The 23763-nt window shown below is 37.9% G+C and overlaps 1 protein-coding gene across 1 annotated transcript in view; it reads right to left on the bottom strand.

The window, feature by feature from the left end:
• The window catches only part of LOC111872187, a 45010-nt gene that overhangs the window by 15938 nt on the left and 5309 nt on the right, over positions 1–23763 (bottom strand). The window contains exons 2-11 of the mRNA XM_033754639.1: positions 22075–22215; positions 19819–19935; positions 17858–18027; positions 15781–15891; positions 14401–14569; positions 13421–13515; positions 11987–12138; positions 11515–11745; positions 10689–10884; positions 3793–3979 (exon numbers count right to left, since the gene is read on the bottom strand). Of these exons, the coding sequence (XP_033610530.1) occupies positions 3793–3979; positions 10689–10884; positions 11515–11745; positions 11987–12138; positions 13421–13515; positions 14401–14569; positions 15781–15891; positions 17858–18027; positions 19819–19935; positions 22075–22215 (1569 nt within the window). The remainder of the gene's footprint in view (positions 1–3792; positions 3980–10688; positions 10885–11514; positions 11746–11986; positions 12139–13420; positions 13516–14400; positions 14570–15780; positions 15892–17857; positions 18028–19818; positions 19936–22074; positions 22216–23763) is intronic.

Below are 23763 nucleotides of genomic sequence, written 5' to 3'. Positions count from 1 at the left end.
ATTATTATTATTATTATTATTATTATTATTATTATTATCATTATCATCATCAGCAGCCATTTGCCACAGCAGATATTTTCAAGACATTCAGTACACTATGATAACTTATTGGAAAAATGAAATTTACAGATAGCATATATCAGGCGTCGTCACTCTAATGTTTAATTTTAAATATATATTTATAATGGCGCTAATCGGCATTCATGTTCCTCCTCAGAACATAAGCAGCGTTACCATGTTCAGTTGCTCCTCCAGACACTGCCCTTCAGACAGATGTGCTTAGGCTTATCATGCAGTTTATAAATCTACAGATATGTTTAAGGGAGCACACGGTAGCGTGGTTGGTTGAGGTACTATGTTACAAGCCGGAAATTAGCGGGTTCGAGTCCCGATAAGGTGGATTCTTTTCAATTTACCTAATTCTTTCAGGCGCATTATGGCCCTGTGGTCGACTCAGCCCCTAACAGAAATGACTATCAGGAATCTTCTTGGGGGTAAAGGGTGGCCGGTTCGTAAAGCTGACAACCTTGCCGGCATCTGTGAGCCGACTGCCTAGAGAAAATATGGGAGCCTCGACGTCTCACAACCCTATGGGCCTTCATGACCTGTTACAGGGATAATTTACCTTTCTAATTTTATGGATATTTTTACAAACTCATGTTCAAATATGAATATCCTTCCCTTATCAGATTTGTTTGTCTGTTGTTGTCATCGTCTTTTTTCATCGTCTTTGTTTTAGCGCTGTTGTTTTTATTCGTGCTGACTCTATATTTTGCCACCAGCTGTTGATCTCAGTATAGAAATAAATAAAGAATTGCATTATCACTATCGTCATCATCATTACTTTATCTGGTACATTATAATAGTACGAACACATTTTTTGCAGGCTCTACAGCCCCCGTGGGCCCTGGCCTCTTCTTTCAGTTTCATGATCATTTTTACAGACGGTAGGACTTCTTGTAGAATGATTAGCTCGTCTCAAGGCCTCTACCTAGGCATGGGACAACACGAAAACAGAATAAACACATACACACCAAACATCCATGACCTGAGTGGGATTCACAACCACGATCCCAGCGTCCTGGAGAGCGAGGACAGTTCATGCCTTAGAGAGCTCGGCTACTGTGACCGGCAGTACGAGTGCATTAGATGGGAAAAATTATTTCTATAGATATTACAAGTAAATAAGCTAAGCTCTCTAATTTCCATACTCTAGTGAAATTGACCATAAATTCCGACAGACTTACTTGGAGTGAATCAATAAATAACAATGTTAAACATAAACCACCTTATCGTGGTGAGGGGGTTTGAGTATGCCAAGGACCCTGAGAGCTATACCAGCGGTAGTGTAGCTATTGGCAGGGCCTCCCTTGCTGGACAGATCAAAGGGTAGGCATCAGACTAAGAGAGAGACCAAAAACCAAAAACTGATGTCGGAAGCAGCGTCATCAGCAGCGACTTGAAGCAAAGAGCAAATGATGCTCGAGATGGTTCAAGTTCGTATAGCAACAGGCGTGACCAGAGTGGTTTGAACGCCTGTTGTACTGAGATGTGGAAAGCAAATGGGAAAACTACCACATTATCACTCTTCCTGGATAGTCTCTTTCCAAAAACAGAAGATCGCATGAAGTGGAGGAACTGTTTTTGAAGTGACTGTGGACCTGTCGTCTGACAGATTACTGAATGAATCTAAATTTATGAAAGACAGTTCTATTAAATTTCAGATTGATGGTGCTTACGTAAGTAAACCTGACAAAACTGTCAATGACTTTTGTAAGAATTTTCAGCCCACTTAATTAGAATATCCCTGCTGGATTCATGCAGTACCTGCTTTCATTATAAAACGATATATCAAATCTAGCAATTGTTAATGATGCAAATGTATCGAGTGATTGCGGCCAACAAAATCTGCCATGTTGGACGGTATCCATAGATTTGTTGTAAAGGGTTGTTATGAACCTTTTTCCTTTTTCCTTAAGCTTACTTTCAATCTTAGTTTGTTAATGCACAAGTTTCCTGCTGCATGGAAATAATATCATTGTTCCGGTCTTTAAAAAGGCTCTATTAGTAATTGTGGACCTATTACTGTTCTTAATGCTTTTTGCAAGGCGTTTGAATTTGTCATGCGTGAGTATATTTCCAACTGTCTTAAGACCAAAACAAATTCTTCCCAGATTGGTTTTATCAATACCATTTACTACGGATTCTATCATTTTCTCTATATCGTTTCTTTTCTGTTTAGCATTTCTTTTTTCGCGCACCTATAAAGTTCTCGTTTAATTTCATGCATGCCGCTGCCTTAAGGAACAGAATATCTAGGATATAAGAACAAAAGACTACTACTACTTCAACAAAAATCGCTCGAAACAGTCACTGTCGTTTACATTTTCAGACTTCAGGAGTATGTCTGAAGAAAGCAGCTAATTAGTGCTACAGCATCTTAATTAGGAGCTGCATCATGAAGGGGAACTATGGATATACGTAGATCCATGCACTCGACTTTGGCATTAAAAGGCTTTCGGTCAGCTTAATGCTTCGACCCAATTAGCCCCGTCAGAAAAGTCGTGCATACATTTAGGATATTGTGTGGGCTTGAGGGCCTGTCGTTATGTGGTGGTGTACGCTAGTGTACCATCCTGTAGCCAGTCACGGTACTGACTGAGCTATGCAAGCTCACAGTGCTATATACACTTAGGCAGCGTCTACACTAGCGCACAAAATGCGTCCGTTGTAACGAACGTCGTGACGTCCGTTGTAGAAATAAACAAGAGAGGCGAATGCTCCATTGCAGACAAAAACTACACACCGCATTCTGCAACTGCGTGGTGTCCTCAGCAAAACACGTTCGTTACAACGGACGCATTTTGTGCGCTCGTGTAGACGCTGCCTAAGTAGGGTGGCAAGTTACGATACAAATTAATGTTTTTATGATTATCAGCGATTGATTTAATGGTGAATTTAGGTTGTTATTATTATCTACCTACACAGGCTTGATTTTGCTATACCGAAACATGCAGTATTTTTAATCCAGGCAAAGTGGTTGACAAGTGAATTTTAATGTAATTATTTTGCTTAAATACTTGCGGATTAGTGATATAGTTTCTGTCCTTTTACATGCAGAAGAAATTAAACTTTCCAATTTTCGAAACGCATCAAGAACACTGAAGATTAATTTCTGAACACAACCTACATATAATGAACTTTTAGCAAAGAGAGAGGAAATGGGAGCCACTATAAAATTAGGAAGTGTATTTCAGTCCTTAGTTCGTTCTCCACTAACAATATCTTAACCTCCTCTCTTCGGACATATGTAACTGCTGATGGCGGCGAATGAAGAAAGAAAGAAAGTCTGTCTTCTGCAATATAACTCCGTGTAACCCGTTCAAAGTCAACCGACGTTTCGGATGAACTTATCGTCTCCATCTTGAGGGTCGAGGAGTAAGCCAACCAAGAAACCAGCATGAAGTTAGTAACAATACTGTATGTTTCCCCAAAATGTCGGTTGACCTACACCGAACTACACGAGGTCACATCACTGAAGACAGAATTTTTCATAGCCGCCGCTGTAAGAAACTTAAATACGACGAGAAAGAAATTTGTATTCCTGAGAGGAGCCTCTATACGAGATACGGGATCTAATATCCATGTGGCTACTAATGTAAGTAGACATTAAATTAAAAATTATGTTTAAATAATACCGAAAAATTATTCCATATACACTGTATATCATGTACCGGGACTATTATTATCAGATTTATGTTAAGTTGGTTGTCAATCTATCATTATACTTACCACGATTTATTCGCGATTTTTCTCGATATACCACACTGTTGTTGAATTTCACTCTCAGTTTTGTTCGCTCAGGAACTAACGTCTCTTTTATCTTATCGTTCATCTTGCAAGCATAGACCAATACGTCAGTTGTAGTCGTTGTAGTGGCAATGATTGGCCGCTCGACAATGAGAGACTGGCACAATTGCTGTTAAGTACAGCTCATATAGCAGACGCACCGTCTCTGTCCCATGAAGCCTTGTGCAAAATTGCATATTTCTCACGAGACTGAAATCCCTCTAATAACCGTCGTCCCGAATGAGAAAACATTGAGTCACAAGCAGGAACACTAATATGAAACTAAAGGGATACAGGCGTAAACCCCTAACTCTTTTCTAGCCTACTCTCTTTCTTTACGGGGTGGAATTACGGTTGTAATACCTCCATCCTGTCTGTGTATGTTCCCTCTTTCAGGCTTTGAACCAATTACCAAAAATTTTACATGAGTGCCACGCTATACGCTCAAACTCGCACGTTTTAATTACCTGCAATCAGTAATAACATTATGGCGGATGTATGAATTTACGAATGGAAGGAACACTAGCGCAACTTACTGTTAGTGTTCAGTCCTGTAATTAAATTTGGTAAACATGCTTGAAAATTCCCCTTATCTGCTGCTGTAAGTTCAACGGTAGTTATTAACGAACGACTAAAGCTATTGCTGATACATGAAACTTGATAAGGAAGTGAATCATAAACACTTACTGATTCTGTGTGAAACATTGTTTATGTACTAGCAATTATAAATAAGGCAAAAATTTGAATCTTGCCATCATACCTGATATCTGTACATAAGTAATAATTCATTCCAGAAAAAATAATAAAAAACTCATTTGCGGATGAAAACAATAAATTCTGACTCACCCAGGGTTAGAGATTCTATGACCATTTGCGCACCACTCTAGCACCTTTACCCATGGGCTGAATTAAGTCATCTTTGGGTTAAAAATGTTACAAATAAATTTAGCAGCTGCAAGTTTCTGATGATGGTGTATTACATTCGGGATTACTGAGTTTCTGGTCTTTGTCCATTATCTAGTATTTTTATTGAACATAAAGTTTCAGCAAATAGATCTATTTTCCATCCTCAAGCGGCAGCATGTCGAGGCATCTGCTCAACTGGGTTGGTTAGAAGGAACTAATCTCAATCGTTGGTCAACCCAAGTCGGTATAATAACATTTATATATGCCCCTGAGCTGAGTCATTTCAAAAGTGATAAACTAAACTACTGTACTGCTTAAATCAGTATAACTGTAGGCACATGCAGCTGTCATTAAACCGACTTGGGTTGTCAATGAATTGAGATTAGCTCCTTTAAATATACCAACTTAGTAGGTGTCTCTCCATCCTTTCAATCGAAGTTGGAAATAGATCCAGTTTATGAAATATTTGTTCCTTTAGACTGTCAGATGACGGACAAAGTCCAGAAACTAACCAATCCAGAGAAAGCTTCATGTGTTTGATATGTGTATGCTAGTACTTGTATATTACATTAAACCAAAACTTTTATTCAAAAATTCTGCAATGTATACATAATGACATTAAATGTGAAACTAGATCTGCAGATACAGTTCTATGATGAAAAGAATGTAATAAACATTTCCTACAAACCTGTAATTAAAAGTAGTATAAAGATAATTACTGGATACTGTCAGAGAGAGATGGTTCAACAATTTATTAAATGTGTCATGTTACATCGTGTTACCACATTTTCATGAGAGATCCCAGAAGAATCTGTACAAGTTCTAATTTTCTGACAATAATTATCATAGACATTGTAATATGAAATATGTTCAATAATTTTTTAAATCCCATCCTTCTTATAAAGCACTTCTAACCGATGGTCTTGCATTCAATGTTTCTTTGGCACAAACATTGCATTACAAAGTAAAGAACTGTCAGCTACCTAAGCTGAATCCAGAGCCACTGTTATTTCTTGCAGGCTAGTACAACAGGAAATCTCCTATACAATGAATGTAAAAAAATTACAGTGACTCAAGCAGTCTTGTGCTTAGTTCTACATTTCCTTTTATTGCGCTGTTGCTGTCTGGAGAAAAGTTAGTATAACTTAGTAAAGTATTGCATATTAAAATATGATCTGCTTTCACCTAACTGATTTGCTGAATATCAGAAGTACTGACACTGAATAAGTGTAAAAAATTAAATAATATTCAATTAAATAATATTACTCTTCCATCAATTTTTGTTTTGATTCTACTTTGGGCTAAAAAAAATATATATTACATCATATTACCTCTCATTTAACAGAGTTCTTCATCCAGAACATATATTTTGCAAGTAGTGGTGGTTTAATGATTATAACATTGGCACTGATGTTTCTTCTCCATCCCTCCCACCCTCTCTACTCATGGAAATTTCTACGTTGGATATGAGTTTAGGATTTGCCTGTTCTTATCTTTTTATATTGCTAATCAATCTCAGTACTATCAATAAACTATAATAAGTAGTTTGTAAAACTTAATATAACAATGAATAAAGTCATAAAACAAATACTCAATAAAGCTACAGTCAGACACTGATGTATTAAATATTCAAGGTAATTTACAACTGAGAACATTCAACTGGAAATGAACAACAAAACTATACATTATTCTACAAGAATCAGTAATTAAGTTTCTATGCATGTAGCATAAGAACAATATCTAATCCTAATAATTCTTGATATTATCAGATTTAAAATCTTTAGTGAATGTTGTTTGCGTATACGAGTACAAGGTATGTGCTTCCACCAGGAATAGTAATAAATGAAAGTCAGTCGACAAACAAAGCATTAAAATAATAGGGTAAGTGCTAACTTTCACAAATGCATGGACAGAGACTACTCACATACTCCGTGCAAATCTTAAAGAAGAATATATAAGGAACTATCTTTCCAAACATTAAAATTAGTGCCACTGAAGGATATATATATATATATATATATATATATAGCTAAAGTAAATAATACTTGAATGGAACACTCTAAATTAATTTCACTAATATCAATTTCTTCAAAATATATAACCTAGAAATAATATGAAGTTTTATTGTTTATTTATGATCTTATCATCCTATTTTTCTTCCTAGATGAATAACAAATAATCACTAACAATAAGTAAACTATATACATACAAGAAGTAAACAACATATTTAATACTTCATATTGGACTTACTTCTCATGCGGTTGTATTTAAATTCACTTTTTTATTTAGTTGTAGAACATGATCATTCTATATGTAAATATCTTGAACATGTCTAAAATGTAAGACAGTTTTTCTCTTAGGAAGACTTTTCTGTTGTTTAAAGATAAATCTACCAATTCCACTAATACACTAATTACCATATTACATCATATTTTGTAGTCAAATAGCGACAACTAAATTCACTTACAACTATAGCATACTGGTGGGCAATTTAGAGACACCCAAATGACAAGTTAGAAAAAAATTAACCCACATGACGTATTTTCAACTGACAATTGATGTCTTTGCTATGCTAACGGCTTTGAACTTCCACATAGCAAAATTTACTTTCTTCTTCTTCTTCTTGTAACAATGTAAATACAGTTGAACAACTCTACTCCTAACCAAAGAGAAGCCTACTAAAACAATGTCGGTAGTAGACTGAGTGTGTTATATATATTTACACTAAATACAAAGGACTGTCATTCATGGAGAAAGAAAGAAATATCTCATATATCTTCTGATCAATTCCTCAGGAGACAGCCTTGAGAGAGGCTTTTCCTTCTAAACCTGGTTTACAAATATTTTAACTGCACTTCACTGCAACACCAGTTTCTTACTGTTAAATTTATATTACTTAAATATTATAATGTAGTCACTGAAATGGGATAAAGTTTGAATGTGCAACTCAAAAATATTTCATCCTTAAATAAGGGTATTGTAAGAACTCATTAAGGATCACAATGTGCTTACAGCTTATTCAGTAAGCTGTACTTGGTTCTAAATTGCCAAGGTGCTGATAACTGAGTCAGGAATTAGTAAGATCTCATCATAAATTACAGTTTTTAATTCTTAAATTTTAATTGAAATACACTAGTATTTGGAACCTACAAAAAATCTTGTTTATTTAAATTACAGATAAATTTCAGGTAAAATTCAGTTATAAAAAATAACAATTTGATATTAACATAAATCTATCCCTACTTATTGGAAACAGATGCAACTGTTGAAAGATCAAAATTGTACATTTAAAGAGAGCCTGGGGAAAACTCTGGGGTTTGAAAAAACTGTTATTGACCTGAACAAAACAGGACATTGCAAACAGCATCATTAAATGGAAACACATGTCCCATTTTGTTACATTCCATGGCTACAAGAAAGTCTTATCCTAAAATCGTTTGATATGGTTATATGAAGGCCAATTTATATTGTGAATGATTCCAAAATCTGCACGATTTGTGGCACAGAATCACAGCAGCAGTAATAATTGACATCTAGATTGCTGTCCATACTGCAGACTGAGACCAGATCTGTTCAAAGACCTGTGAGCAGAGACCATATTGAATTGTGCTTATTTATAATAATTCATTATCAACGTGCCATTTTGAGTTCCTTTCACTAATAATACAACCTACTGAACTGACTCCTATGCAAATTCGATCTATTAATAGATTCTAAAGGGCTCTGACAATGATCTATAACACTCAGAATTACTGGGTCTTTTAACTTTGTCCTTCCTTCAGTATTCTAAAGAGTTAATGAACAACATTTCAGAAATTGGATCTGTTTCTGTCCTCATGTGAGGGGAGAGAACACCTACTCTGCTGGGTCCTTTAGGACTAACCATCCCATGTCAGTATAACTACAGCTATACATATACCTGAGACCAGGTTTTGTCAAAGGGAGATAACAGGAAAATATGCAATAAAAACTGTGATATAGCATGCACAAATCTGAAACTAGGATAGAAAGGGAGGTGAAAATTTTAGGTAACAAACCTAACCGACAAACGAAATACACAAAAATCAATGCATACAGTTAAATGGAGAATTCTTTTCAACCATTTTTGTGCCTCCCACTAGCGCCATATGTGGTGTAAATACTGAAAACTAGGGACTAAAACCATATAGAAACTCATAAAGAACCTGGTAAGAAGTCGTGACCTGCTGGTTGAGGTAGCCTAAGGCCCAGAACAGAGACCGGGGGATATACTGATCTCTGTTGAGTTGGTAACCTCATTCTTGATAAGGGGTGTCCAGATGGTTAAGCACACCATGAGGGCTGAGTGTTTCCTTTTCCAAATTCCCAGTTCCATGCCAGCCTACCTATGACCCTCTTCATAAGCATTTTGTGCAAATTTTGATTTTTCTAGAGGATCTGCTTTGAGATTTTGCCTATGTTCATAGAACCCAACGGCCAGAGATCTGCCTGTTTCGCCAATGTACCTACTGCTACTTTCACAGGGAATGCTATGGACACATTGTGTCATCTGTTGCAGATCTCTTTCAATTCAGTTATTTTATCTAGAGTGGTTTTTATCCTCTGTGTTACCAATACCCTAGAATTCTATCTCAGACATTCTACATATGTATGGAAAATATAAACTGCGTAGATATCTCCCAAATATTTTCAGCATGAATTTGAAAAATCAGAACTATCTGTATGAATACAGTGATGTTTTATTGTATAATAATATTTAAGTATGTTTAAACAGAATCAAAATAGTGAAAAAGTAATTAAATCTGATGGAAAGAGGTATAGGTGAGTTATTATAGAGAACTTCTTAGTTAGAAATATATTAGGAGAGATGCTTTGATTGATTCTTAATTGGCAAAAGCCATTCAACTGAAATGAGTGACAACAGAAAAAATCCATATATCTGATTTCCATAAAAGAATACAAATATGGCAGAAATATGACTGTCTGAAGAAAAGGAAAAAAGTAGAGAGCAGTCTGAAGGAAACAAATATGATGGGAAACCTGAAGATGCAAGATCAATATAATTCATGGGGCAGAAAAAATTGTATCAGAATGTTCCAGTGATACAGAACATAGCTAAATATGGTGAGCTAATGTAGCTATTATTGTATTAAAGGATCATATGCCAGAGGATGAGATGATATTTTTGGACCAACTTTGAGACAAATATAAGAATTTCTGCTTTGCAATCAGGACATTCTGGGCTCTCATTTCAGGCAAGAGACCAATTATCCCTTTAATGTTTTTCATTGTTGGAAAATGCTACAAAAATTCCTTGAAGTAGCTCATGACCTCTTTCTCTCACATCCTTTCCAATTCATCCTTCAGAGTCGTCCTCTCATTTGATGCTGCATTATCTGTGCAGTTTAGAGTGCATCAAAGCAGCCAAGGATCATTTAAGAGGTAAGTGAGAACTAAGAAATTATATAGTATTAGAGGTTTTAATAGGGGTAACTACGAAGAATGCCGTTTTTCTGTGATTTGGCGCCGTTCAGATCTCATGTGAACCGATGTTTCGAAACAACGTATCGCCTCCATCTTCAGGGTAGAAATATCCGCGATCATGAAACCAGTTTAAACAGGTGACTAGCAGACTGAGCCACCAGTCAAAAGCACCCAGCTACATGAGAACAGAGGGAGGGAGGGTGAGTGGGCCACATGGTGAATCAATAGAGGAGACAGGGGGGTAGGGGCAGTAGAGATCAGGTAGGAAGGCCAGACAAGCAGGTAAAGGAAAATTGTCAGGGTGGGGAAAATTCCAGGACTACCAAGCAAGCATTGGTCCAGTAGTCTTGGGGCTAGAGCTGCAGAGTGTGTATTGACCTGTGTGGCCTTGTAGATCTGGTGTCATAGTCAGGAGATTTCTTGTGGGAGCAGATAAGAGACTTCCTTGACTTGCTGAAACAAGAACCAACCTCTCTCTTCATATTGTTGGGATGGAGCTCAACCCTGATTGCCTCCCTAATGATGCGATCCATGTATCGGGTCGTAGTGGCGAAGATGAAGGTATTGTGAAATTGAATGTGGTGTCCTAAGTTGACGCTCTGTTCAGCCAAGGTTGACTTGTCTGGATGTTCTAGACAGATGTGCTGCTGATGCTTCTTCAACCTCCTGTCCATGGAACAGCCTGTCTACCCAGTGTGGACTATGCCACTCACAGAGTATTCTGTATACACCTGGTGTCCTTAGTCCTAAGTTATCTTTGACCAACCGGAGGAAACTACATACTTTCTTGGGAGGCAGGCCCACTGACTTGATGTTGTGTCAGGACAGCACTCTGCTGATTCGGTTGAATAAAGTCCTGACATAGGAGAGGAAGGTGACTGAGACTGGATTATCATTGGGCTGACTGATATTTAGACGACAGTTGAGGACTCTGTGGAACTACCGGCCATTGTAAACATCCTGCCTGAAAACGTCCTTCAAGAACATCAACTCAGGCATGAGGGCTGTCTTGATTGCATGTGCACAAGTGTGGAAACTACAGCTTACTTACTGGATGGGTGGTGATGGGACCCAGCGTTAAGGTAGAGATTGGTATGGTTTACAGTACACTCTATGGCCCAGAGAACAGTCGGTTCTCCTGTAAATATCTATGTCAAGGAAGAGGAGGTGGCCTCACTTTCGGCCTCCATGGTGAACTGAATGCACTGGAGGACAATGTTCAGATGGTTCAGGAAATTCTTCAGTTTGTTGGGTCCATGTGGTCAGATGATGAAGGTGTCATCCATGTAGTGAAACCAGCAGAGGGGCTTGTGGGGGGCCAAGTCAAGCGCCCTCTCCTTGAATTCCTTCATGTAGAAGTTGGTGATGATTGGAGACAGTGTTGAACCCATGATCACATCATCGATTTGTTCATACAACTGGCCATTGATGATGGAGTATGAGGTGGTTAGAACACTGCAGAAGAGACTCAAGATATCTTCATCACAATGGTGTCCTAGCAGATCCACAGTTTCCTTTATTGGCACCCTTGTAAAGAGCAACACCACATCAAAACTGACCATTATATCGTGAGGACTGACTTGGAGAAAACCCAAGGTGTGAACAAATTCCATTGAGTTTCTCACATGGTGTGGACAGTTGCCAGTTTAGGAGCTAAGTAGGCCAACCAAGTGTTTGGCCAAGTGATAGGTAGGGGAACCAATAGTGCTCACAATGGCCCTTAATGGCACATCTGGCTTGTGTATCTTCAGCAAGCCATATAGTCTACGGGGCCTGGAACCTTGTGGTCATAGTTGTTGGAAAAAAATCCTCACCAATCGCGGACTTTTTCAGGAGAATAACAGTCTTGCACTCTATGGAATCAGCGGGATTCTTCTTCAATTGCTTGTAGGCCTTGTCCTCCAGGAGAGCAGCGATCTTCTGGTTGTAGTCTGAATACCCAATACCATGGCCACATTACATTTGTCAGCCAGAAGGATGGTGAGTGCATCATTGGCTTTTGAGGTAGGAAGGGCTCTCCTCTCAGCACCATTCAGGTTGTCCTTGGGTTTATACGTTCCTCCAAAACGTCAGTTCACACAAGATCTACTTGGCGTTCTTTAAGATATTATACTTAATTGAAGATTTAAAATTGTTCTGAAGAAATATAAATATATAAGAAATGGAGGAAACACCTAAACAGAAGGAATGAGGACTACATGCTTGCATACAACTAACTTATACATATATATCTATCAAGAGGCCATTCAATAATATAATGGAAAGATCAGTTTTGAGTTCACTAATTCCAGAAAAAAAAGAACAATGAACAGGTACTTTGGCATACAGGTATATGTGAACAGATCCATTCACGATGTTGACATTTCCTTATAGTTTTATGATCAATATACTGTTGCGAAGGTCGTCTAGTAAGTTCTGCTACCACTGGTTTCATTCCTCACACCGATTTTGAGTGTTCAAAAATAAATTTCAGGATTAAATGTGTTGCAATACCAAGGCATATGTGGGTGGACAATATTAGAATGGATCTTAGAGAGATAGGATGGGATGGTATGGATTGGATAGTTGTGGCTCAGGATATGGACCAGTGGAGGGCTCTTGTGAACATGGTGATGAACCTTCTGGTTCTATAAAATGCTGGGAAATTCTTGAGTAGCTGAAGAATTGGTGGCTCCTCCAGAAGGGCTCAGCTCCATGAGTAAGTAAGTAAGTGAAACAGATGAGTACATGTAACAGATATGGCAATGCTGAGTGACTGAATAAATTATACAAAGTTATTTTCAAGCAGGTTACACAAAGTCATTAGCATAATAGTAGAGGCTTTGTAAGCAATTTGATATTTACTTAAATATTCCGATACAATCTATAAACTGCCTTGCTGTACTGCTACTGTTCTTTACTTGCAAACTTCAGTTTTTAAAATGTAAATAGTATAGTAATTACAAATATGTAATTCAATAAATACTGATAAATGTAAAGAGCAAAAATAAGGAGCCTAAAGTCTGAGTATTTTCTCATCAGAATCAATACCTCCATCCGTACCTTATTAAATGGATTTGTTTTCCGGTCAGGTCTTTCTATACATTACTTTACCCAGGTACAACAGGGAATTGGAAAAGCTTGTTGAAATGTCCTTGCAGCATTGTTACAGTTCAGAGGATGTTGTAAAATGGTCCAGTAATATGATAGTTGACTAATCAACCAATAGCTGGAATTGAACAAGTCCAATTCGATCACGCCGATCATGCACAATATTATGAGCCCAAGCTTTGCATTCCACACTCACAAGGACATTTCCTGCAACAGACAAAGAATGGTGCAACTTAAACTATAAACAATACTAACAATACAATACACGATTCTGTTTACAAATAATATACACTGCACAAGTACAGTGTATGTCCATAAAGAGGGTGTAATTTCTATTTGCTATTTTGTAATAATGAATACTAGAAATACAGAGCAAAAGAATCATTGTGAATGATTGCTCATGTAATTAATGAAATGAAATTTGAGGCCCATTCTGCACTCTCTACACATCTCACTGATATTTCAAGTCTTTCCACACCTGAATGAAAACCTAAAATTGCAGATTTAACAATGTACCTCATTATTTGCTTCAAACAATTAATTTCACTAGCTTTTCACACTTGATAGCACTGTTCTACATGCTCTTATGGGTAAAGTCTAGTGCAGTAAGGTGCAAAATCAAGATGAGCAAGGTTTCAAACTGCTTTTCTAACCCATGACCCTGGAAAATTATCATTTAGACCTTCAGAAACAATTATCAAATAAGGTAATGGGGCCTCTTGAATTTTAAATGGATGATTCCCAGGATGGTGGTTTGGAATAAGGAGTTCTAAACCACAGTCACTTTTGCCTCTAGAATTCACTGTGCTACTTCTAGTTATGGTACTACACAAAACAAGTTTGGTGTGACACTCACTATTAAACTTTAGTTCAACAGTGAATGGTTGTAGCAAATGACAAAAATGGAACTCATACTGAATTTCATTAACAACACAGATCAACTTCCACGTGTACACCATTATTCGTAAGTCACAATTTGATTTGTTATAGTTTATCATGTTCAATAGATATTTACATTTGAAATTCTGGCAGTACTTAATGGAAAACTTATACATATATAATCATCTGATAGTACTTATGCAGTATACGCACTTGAAATATTTTTGAAGTGTACAGCAACCAGTGGACTCAAGTAGGTTTTCGTACCCAGGAATGGATAGTAGTACCCTGGAAACCCTTGGTCAGGGATGTATTCAACAGTTCCAATAAATTCCTTGTCAGCTGGATACTGTCCCTCACAGCTAACCCACACAGTGTTCAGCTGCAATAAGTACAGACCCCTCAATTTCTATATGAAAGAAAGTGTTATTTATTTATACTTGTACATCAGTTTACTTAAAAATTATCTCTGGATTATCCTACCAAACCAGTCAGCACAGTGCTAACACAGTTGTCTCACATTAGGAGGTACTTTGTAGAATTTGATGTTCTCACAGCTGTGGTTATGAAGAGTTCTATGTCCTAAGATATAATGCCATGTAGCCTGCTGAAAGTCAACTGGAGAAACATGTGGCCTCTATCTTCAGGGTCAAACAATAAGCCAAGCAAGAAACCAGCATGAATCAGGTAGCTCTGCTTGCTACTTGCTTCAAAAAGACCCTGAAGATGGAGGTGACATGTTACTCTGAAACACTTGTTTACTTTCAACAGACTACATGGTGTTTCTCTTATGTCCCAGGAGATAAAACTCTGAAAACAACCTCGTTCACATCTTTGACATGAACTTCATCTGTTTACTAAGAGTAGCTTTCCTCAGTTTCTCCGTTGAGTATCAAGATTGTGTAAACTCACAATATTTCTGTCTCAGCCTTTGTGTCACAGAGCAAGTTCACACAGCTTCAGCTTGAGTTTCAGTTGTGAAACCAACCATATACACATATACTAGGCCTGTTCATTTCATTTATGCACAGAAGTTCTTACATTTGCTGAACAACCAGAAACATATTTTCAGTGAGTCGGGTGAAGTGCTGTTTTGCAGGTGGTTGAAGTAGGTGCAAAGATGACACTTTGGAACATATCAAGTAGGGTCCATCAATAAGCATTTAACAACTGAATGGAACATTTTAAGAAATGTGCATTTCAAGAACCATAGAGGGCTGCCAGATAGTAGTACACACAGATAAAACAATAGCAGACACAATGCAAAAATTAAATTACATAAATAAATTAATAACATTATACTTAAAATACATGCTGAAACACATGAGAAACTTATGAATGCTAATACAGATGAAAAGGAGAGCTAGTACTACCATATATAATATTTAATTTTTGGCATCTATGTGATTTGAGATTTTACAATGGTGAAGACTGATATTGTGTCTTCTGAGTTACAACACTGTGTGGACTAGTACATAATTTTCAACATTCTGTATCTGAATATCATTCTGCATTTATGAAATAATCCTGGAAATTCTTTTTTGACTTATACTCTATGACTGAAAATAATAAAGCTTAAGGTTCAGAACTTACAAACTTTGTGCTATTCTTTGCCATTCTTTCAATATGCTCTCTCAGATCTTTGGGCATCTGACTTGGTAGATCTTTCACACTTTTGTAGTATTCTGGTTCCCATTTGAGTATCTGTAGGAGAAAATTGCCTTAGTTCAAGTGAAATAAGATCAAACTGCAAAAAGAATTTTATGCACGTGGAAATTATTACATATTGCCATTGCATGGGATGGGAAGAACATGTAAAACAAATGCTTTCCCTAAGTAAGCAGAAGAAATTTTTCTTCATAAAAGTATCAAGAACAGTGGATTAATGGCTCTGTAATATTTATTCTTGACACACAACATCTTGGAGGATGTTGGACAATTTCAACTTGACAGCTGGCAATGTGCCCGTCCTTAATTTAGGATATGTGAAAGAGTAACCCAGAACAGATCTGTTTTAATAAAAAATATTTCAGTTCTACACATAAATATTTAACCCCTGGCTATCATTAAAAGGTATCGTTTAAATATCATTGCATAAGAGACAATTTCCCATGAAGAGAAGGTGTCCAAACCTTGAAACTCACTTGCTCCTCATCATACCGACAATCTTCAAGGAGCAGCCTTAACTCCAGTCCCCTTCAGCTTTATTTTGTGGGCTTCATTAATTTAGTAATTTGTTGACTTGTATATCCTTTAACTTTCCCCATGTGGAGGTGAGTTAGAATAACTCCACCATAGCCTTGCAAGTCTTAGAAAGCGATGAAAAGGGAACCTGATGCCTGGGGGTATAAGTGGGCCACCCTGTCACTGGGGACATACAAGTAAATACTGAGACCTGCTCCTCAAGGTTGGGGGTTGGGGGTTAGATGCAAGACTTGCTCTGTAAAAAAATACTGCTGAAAAATCCAAAGGAGTAGAAACCAGATGGTCTAATTCCCAGGAGTGGAGAAATCTGGCAGAATTTTCTAAGGAAGGCTATGGTTAAAAGTAGGCTGATTTTCCAGTTATGATTATTATGATGATGATATTAATTACAACAATGACGATGACCACAGCGACAATGACGATGATCACGACGACGACGATGATGACCACAATGACAATGATATCCTCTTGGATTTAATGGGGGAGAGGATCTCATTACATAGAATTTGAGTTTCTCACAATTGTTGTTATGAAGTGTTCTGTCTATATTGCCTTCATCTGCATGGTCGATTAATAAAGCAAGCAAGAAACCAGAGTGAAAACAGGTGGCAAGCAGAGCCTGCCACCTGCTCTTCATGTGGAGATGTAGACAGTCCTTCAATCATTAGGTCACGTGAAGTGATTAAGGCTTCAAATTAATAGCACTTTAGGAATGAATAACCCAACCCACTCTAACACACACACACAGACCCACAAATGCTACTCGCTTGCACAGATTATTCTTCGACTCAAAAATATATGCATTCCTTTCTTTAGAAATATCTGTAACATTTTACCAGACTAAGAGCCTCACATTCCAGATGATAGTGGGCTACTCTTCATAGTTACTGCTATGAGAACCTCAAATTTTGCATACAAAACAGTTTGCACAATTGAAGAAGAGGATAATGGCCATTCAAAGTCTACTATGCAACAGTAAAATTCCTGTCTAATACTACTTAATTAAGCTATTCTGTATACAACTCCTAATATTTTCTATAAGGTCTACTCTTACTGTCACACCATCACTCATCTGTGATCAAGACAATACATACAAGAAAATAATGTATCACATCTCAAGCGCCCAATGCTAACATTTTCTGAAGAAAGTTTAGTTTGGAAGGGGGTGGTGGTGAGAGAATAGACTAACACTTGTAAAATTGGCATATTCTATGGGTTAGATAGGCCTAACAAGAGAATGGATCAGGTTCTAACTGTACTGGCCTGACTTCCGGTTAGATTTAAGTATAGATAAACAAATCTGGAACAAATGCCGAATTGAATCTTGAAGTTTCTGTAGGGACGTCCCTCATCAACTCACTCTGTTCGATGAAGCCAAAAGCGTTACTGACACTTTTCCTAGAGACATCACAGCTAGAAATATCTTAATAACATTTCTCAGAATTAGATTAAGTAGCACACCAACCTTATTAAGTTTAATAAATACACACGGCCTACTGTTAACAAAATCGAAGTCGTTTTCAGAAGTGCATGGGTCCCAGTTATCCACAGGCACATTGCACACTTCATTGTGTCCTGGCTTATTACCATAGTCACACCGAACAACATCGGAATTGTTTGTCTGGTTCTTGTAACCTGAAACAGTAACATCTTCACTTAGGCCTATGATTATTCATTCTAAAGAAATCGATGTCCTCAGTAAGATTCAAAATGCTAATTTCAGTCTCAGGGTAAAAAGGTAAAGCTATCCCTGCAATCCTTGCTCCATTATTTTTCCTACTGTATGTAAATGAGCTTCCTAATAGAGCATCATAATGCCTAATCCTAACCTTCTGGAATTTGAAACTAATAAGAATAAACAATTTGTAGCCATAAATGAATGGTTTAAAGCCAATTTGTTATCTTTAAATTTAAAAAAAAACTCATTACCTTTTATTCAGAACAAAAAATAGTTTAGAAACCAATATCAGTACATGCTGTGGAAACAAGCATATTACTAACACGTCAAACATTAAGTTTCTTGGTTTACACATTGATGAAACATTATCATGGAAACTTCATATTGACCAATTAGTAACTAAAATGAGTTCAGCTTGTTATGCTATTAGGACAGCAAAAGGTTTTATGTCACAAGAAACCCTTAAGATGATTTATTTCTCCTATGTGCATTCTCTTATGGAATATGGTATAATTTTCTGGGGTAATATGTCTAACAGTGTCAATGTCTTTAGGATACTAAAGCGGACAATTAAAGTTATTATGAATGCAAAAACTAGAGACTCCTGTAGGGATCTACTTAAAAAATTAAATATATTGCCAATGTATTCACAATATATATACTCAATAATACTGTTTGTCGTAAAAAATAAAAATCTGTACAAATCGAATCATGAGATTCATAGCTTCAGTACTAGACATAGCACAAACTTGCACTCTCCTACATCACGTTTGACAGTTTTCCAAAAAGGACCCTACTACTCTGGTATCAGAGCTTATAATCATCTTCCACCTCATATAAAAAGTCTGAGTAATGAAATGAAACTGTTCAAACCGATGCTAAAAAGGTTTCTTCTTTCCAATTCATTTTATTCCTTGGACAAATATTTTAACTATAAAGGAAACTAAACACCTGGGTTATACTCCCTACTAAGAAAACTTTTTTATGATACTTATAATCTGCTCATATATATTCATTACATATTAGTATTATCAGTACATTAGTTTTAATATTTTAAACATACAGCTGTCATACGATGTACACAAGTTGTTCCATCTGTGTCCTGGGTATTAAGTGTGCAGGCATCTATGACCTGTTTGTTGTCTGTGTATTGTTTGTAAGTAATAATTGGTGCAATGTCCTAATACATAATCTGCTTTTAGATATTAGACCAATGTTTGAGATACTGTATTGTTGAGAGGAATTATTGATGTATTTACACTCATAGCTTGTTAATGTGATGCAACCTGTCTGGTTTTGTCTGTGACTAATTCCACATCTATTGGTCATTATTGTACCACAAGGGATCAACGGAATGTTTAAATAAATTGAATTGAATTAAATTAAATAGGCCATGAAGGTCCATAGGGTTGTGAGATGTCGAGGCTCCCACATTTTCTAGACAGTCAGCTCACAGATGGTGGTGAAGTTATGAGCTTTATGTGCCGGCCGTCCTTTACCCTCAGGAAGATTCCTGGTACTCATTTCTGTTAGAAGCTGAGTCGACTCCATGGCCATAATGCGGCTCCAAGGATTAGATAAATTGAAAATATCCAATGAACTCACCAGGAATCGAACACGTGACCTTCTGGCTTGTAGTATAGCGTAGTTTATTGAGACACTATCCTGCTTAATTTACGTGGGGTTTGCATCTTGTCGTGCATATTCTGTCTGCTATGGCTGGTGGATAAATCTATTCAATTACCTACCTTCGAGAAAAGTATCTAGATTCATGGTCCAGTTCTTATGGTTGTTCTTGGAACTGGCATTATACCAAATCAGAGTGCTCCCTTCATGTTCCATCGACAGGGGACGAAATCCAAGACCTGAAATGTCGAAGTTCAGGTGAACAGCCAGTAGCCGATCACAGAGTCAGCACGAATGCAAAACAGGAGCAACAACAGAAACGAACATTAGAGAAAAAAACATGTAACGAAAAAACTAAATCGATTAACCATTATTTAAATTTAGATTTCTAAAAATTTGTATCGATTTGCTAAATGACATAGCAGCAGAAGCACATCTAGCTGAAAAGCATGGACTGGAGGTGCAACTGAACATAGAAAGAGGGCGTATTCCTCGAGCAGGAAGAGCAATGCCGCCTCTTTTTAGAACAGAAGGGAAATACTGAACTCAATTATAAACATTTCTTAATAATAAAGCATCAAAATGACGTCGCCTAATATGTAGTGTCTGTAAATTTATTTTTCCTGACAAATTATCACAAACTCCGTGATTTCAGTCCGCAAGCGAACTATACCGACCGAGTGACCGCCGCTTCTCGGTGAAGTTTAGTGCCAACTTTTGCGGATAGAGGGTGTCGCGTGGTCAGCGCAACGAATCCCCACGGCCGTTAATTTCGGTTTTCTAGACCGGAGCCGCTATTTCCTTGAAATAGCTCTTCGTTTATCATCACGAGGCTGAGTGGACCCCGTTCCAGACCCACTACTTCTTCGAAAAAATCTGGTAGCGCCGGGAATCGAACCCGGATTTCTACATCTGTAACCAGGAACTGAGACCACTAGACCACAGAGGCGGCGATAAATTATCACACCAAGAATGAATATTTTGAAAAACTCAACTGTGGCAAGAGACTGCAAATTTTATTAGTATGCGCTCAAGTTTACTGAGTCAGTACTAGTAAAAGGTAAAGTTGTTCCTGTGCTTAATTAATTAAGCAACAAAGCCCAACACCATAAACGCCTATGAGGGATTGAGTTATAGCACTACCGTTATTGATCTCGGCACTAGATGTAGGTGAATGATAAGATTCACGCCACTGCTGCATTATCCCCGGGGAAAGAGCCGCCACACCTATTGGACATAAAGCTGGATGGAACCCAGATCCGGTCTGGACGCTGCGGAGTAGAGAAAAATCTCTTGCCTCTGCCAGGGATCGAACCCCGGACGTCCAAATCGTAGCCTGTAGCATATTCTTAAGAGACAAATATATCCTCTTGTCAGAGGGGATGATACACAAGGACAATGACATCAAGGGTTCAGTTGTAAAAGAAAAAGGCCCTGTTCGTGATCCCCAAATGGCTTAACGTCAAGACGAAATGATTAGCTGCAAACTGCCAGTCGTAAAGTAACGCTGACTCTGACTAAACAGTCGCAGTCATGACTTAGTGTGGCCATGAGTTAGTTGTGAGTAGCCGGGATAGCGCAGTCGGTATAGCGATTGGCTACGGGCTGGACCACCAAGAGGTCAGAGTTTGGGTCTCCGTAAGGGCAAGATTTTTCTCTTCTTCAGGTAGTCGAGACCAGGTCCTGGCCCCATCCAGCCTTCCATCCAATGGGTACCGGCGGCTCTTTCCCCGAGGGTAAAGCGGCCGGGGCGTGAAGCTGACCACTCCCAACTAGTGTCGAGGTCAAGAATACATCCACTCCTCCATATGCTTTCATGGCGCAGCTCTTAATTAGTTAAGCGCATGGACAACTTTGTGAATTAGTTGTGAAATGGTAGCCAGCCGGCAACGATGTAAACACGACAAGAGGATCTATTGTTGGGAGTAGTTAGCAGACAACGACCGGTGAAGATGTAGCAAACTGAGAAGACAGCCTGTGCTGTAATGAGAAGTCGAATGGGTGAATTAGCGAGAATATTTTAATTACTTGTAGTTATGATTTATAAGTTTTCACTAAATCCAATTACCAACCCAAATCCCGTGTCTAGTCACGTGACAATACACGTACTGTCATTCCACCGTAACGACCGGGTGGAAAAGAAACACTCGATAAGTGCAACAAAATCTGTTTCTGCGTCAATAACCTGTGTTTACGAATTCTATTTCTTAACATTTTCCAGTGTAAAAAAAAATCTCTATTTCTATATTAATATTCCTACTGTCTGTATTCCTGTGTTAATTCCTGTATTATATTCCTGTGTCAACAGACATAAGCAACGAATCTGCCCTACGGACTTGCTTGCATTCTTTATTAAAACATCGACATTAAGGACGTACCTGGAGAGGTTCCGATGATTGAATCGTCGAGGTAGTATTTGGGACCGTCATCGTTGATCGTCTGCATGAACATCCACATGGCCAGGGCAAAGAAGGCAGCGAGGAAGAAGTAAAACGTCAAGTAGAAAATTATGATCTTTACTGAAACATACAAGAAACATCTGTGTCAAAATCATTGCAAGTAGGCCTACTACATCAATAACATTAATAATAATAATAATAATAATAATAATAATAATAATAATAATAATAACAATAATAATAATAATGTATCACATTCCCAATGCCAACGATTTCACGAGTTCTGAGGAACTGTACTCTTTATTTTCACAATAAAATTAACTACAGCTTATTAGGAATTAAAAGTGTCGGGCTTGATCCAATACGATTCTGTATTTCAGCATCCCGTTGCAATTGTTCAATTAGCGTCCATTGTTTATCTTCTGTCAAAATTGCAACACTTTTATATTCTACACTTCAACATTACATGTTTCGGCCTCAAACGGTCATCTTCAGGTGCTTTTATGTTACAAATATTTTACTAAAACTGTGTTAAAAACTGCTACACTCTTTTAATTCGTGTTAAAATCACACGCCGTAGTCTTCTTAAGTAAAACGAGATACAGTCCTTTAAAATTTCTGCTGAATATTATTTCACCTCACCCGGGGTGTCGTCATTTTCGTAAATGTATCAAGGTGTTTTTCTCGGCAGCTTGCCCCTCACATTCGTGGTCTACTTTCAGTTTTTGACTGCCATATGCTCCTGGTTTGTGTGTGCTTCCTCCACAGTGTGTGGTGTTGTCTTTACTACTACTCTTAACACAGTTTTAGTAAAATATCTGTAATATAAAAACACCTGAAGATGGCCGTTTGAGGCCGAAACATGTAGTGTTGAAGTGTAGGATGTAAAAGTGTTGCAATTTTTACGGAAGATAAACAATGGGCGCTAATTTGATCAATATATTAAGTTTTCTATTCCCACTGTTGATACCCTTTTGAGTTTGCATAGCATATCTGTGCCGTCGGAACTTAAGTAGCCGGTCAAAGTAGTCGAGTGGTCTAAGGCATGAAATGTCTTCGCTCGCTCGCTCGGACCCTGGGATCGTGGGTTCGAATCCCACTCAGAACATGGATGTTTCGTGTGTGTATGTGTTGTCCTGTGTTTAGGTAGAGGCATTTCGACGAGCTGATCACTCTTCCAAGGAGTTCTACCGTCTGTAAAAATGATCATGAAACTGAAAGAAGAATCCAGGGCCCACGGGGCTGTAGAGCCAATAAAAAAAAATTAAGTATGCATTGATCTGGGAGCATACGTGTAGGTAGTAAGACGCCGCGGGGGGAGGAGCCTAGGCCACGCCGGGACCCCAAGCCGTTGTACCCTTAGATAAGTTCAGAATCAACAGCAAGTTGCTGTTACTTACTTACTCATGGAGCTGAGCCCTTCTGGAGGAGCCGCCAATTCTGCAGCTACTCAAAAATTTCCCAGCATTTTATAGAACCAGAAGGTTCATCACCGTGTTCACAAGAGCCCTCCACTGGTCCCTATCCTGAGCCACATCTATCCAATCCATAGTATCCCATTCTATCTCTCTAAGATCCATTCTAATATTGTCCACCCACCTACGCCTTGGTCTTCCTTGTGGTCCCTTTCCTTCTGGCTTTCCCACCAATATCCTATACACATTCCTC

The sequence above is a fragment of the Cryptotermes secundus genome, unplaced genomic scaffold (assembly GCF_002891405.2).
Source record: "Cryptotermes secundus unplaced genomic scaffold, Csec_1.0 scaffold828, whole genome shotgun sequence".
Taxonomy (NCBI): Eukaryota; Metazoa; Arthropoda; class Insecta; order Blattodea; family Kalotermitidae; genus Cryptotermes; species Cryptotermes secundus.
The sequence above is the reverse complement of the archived record's forward strand: the minus strand, read 5'-3'. Positions and strand labels throughout refer to the sequence as shown.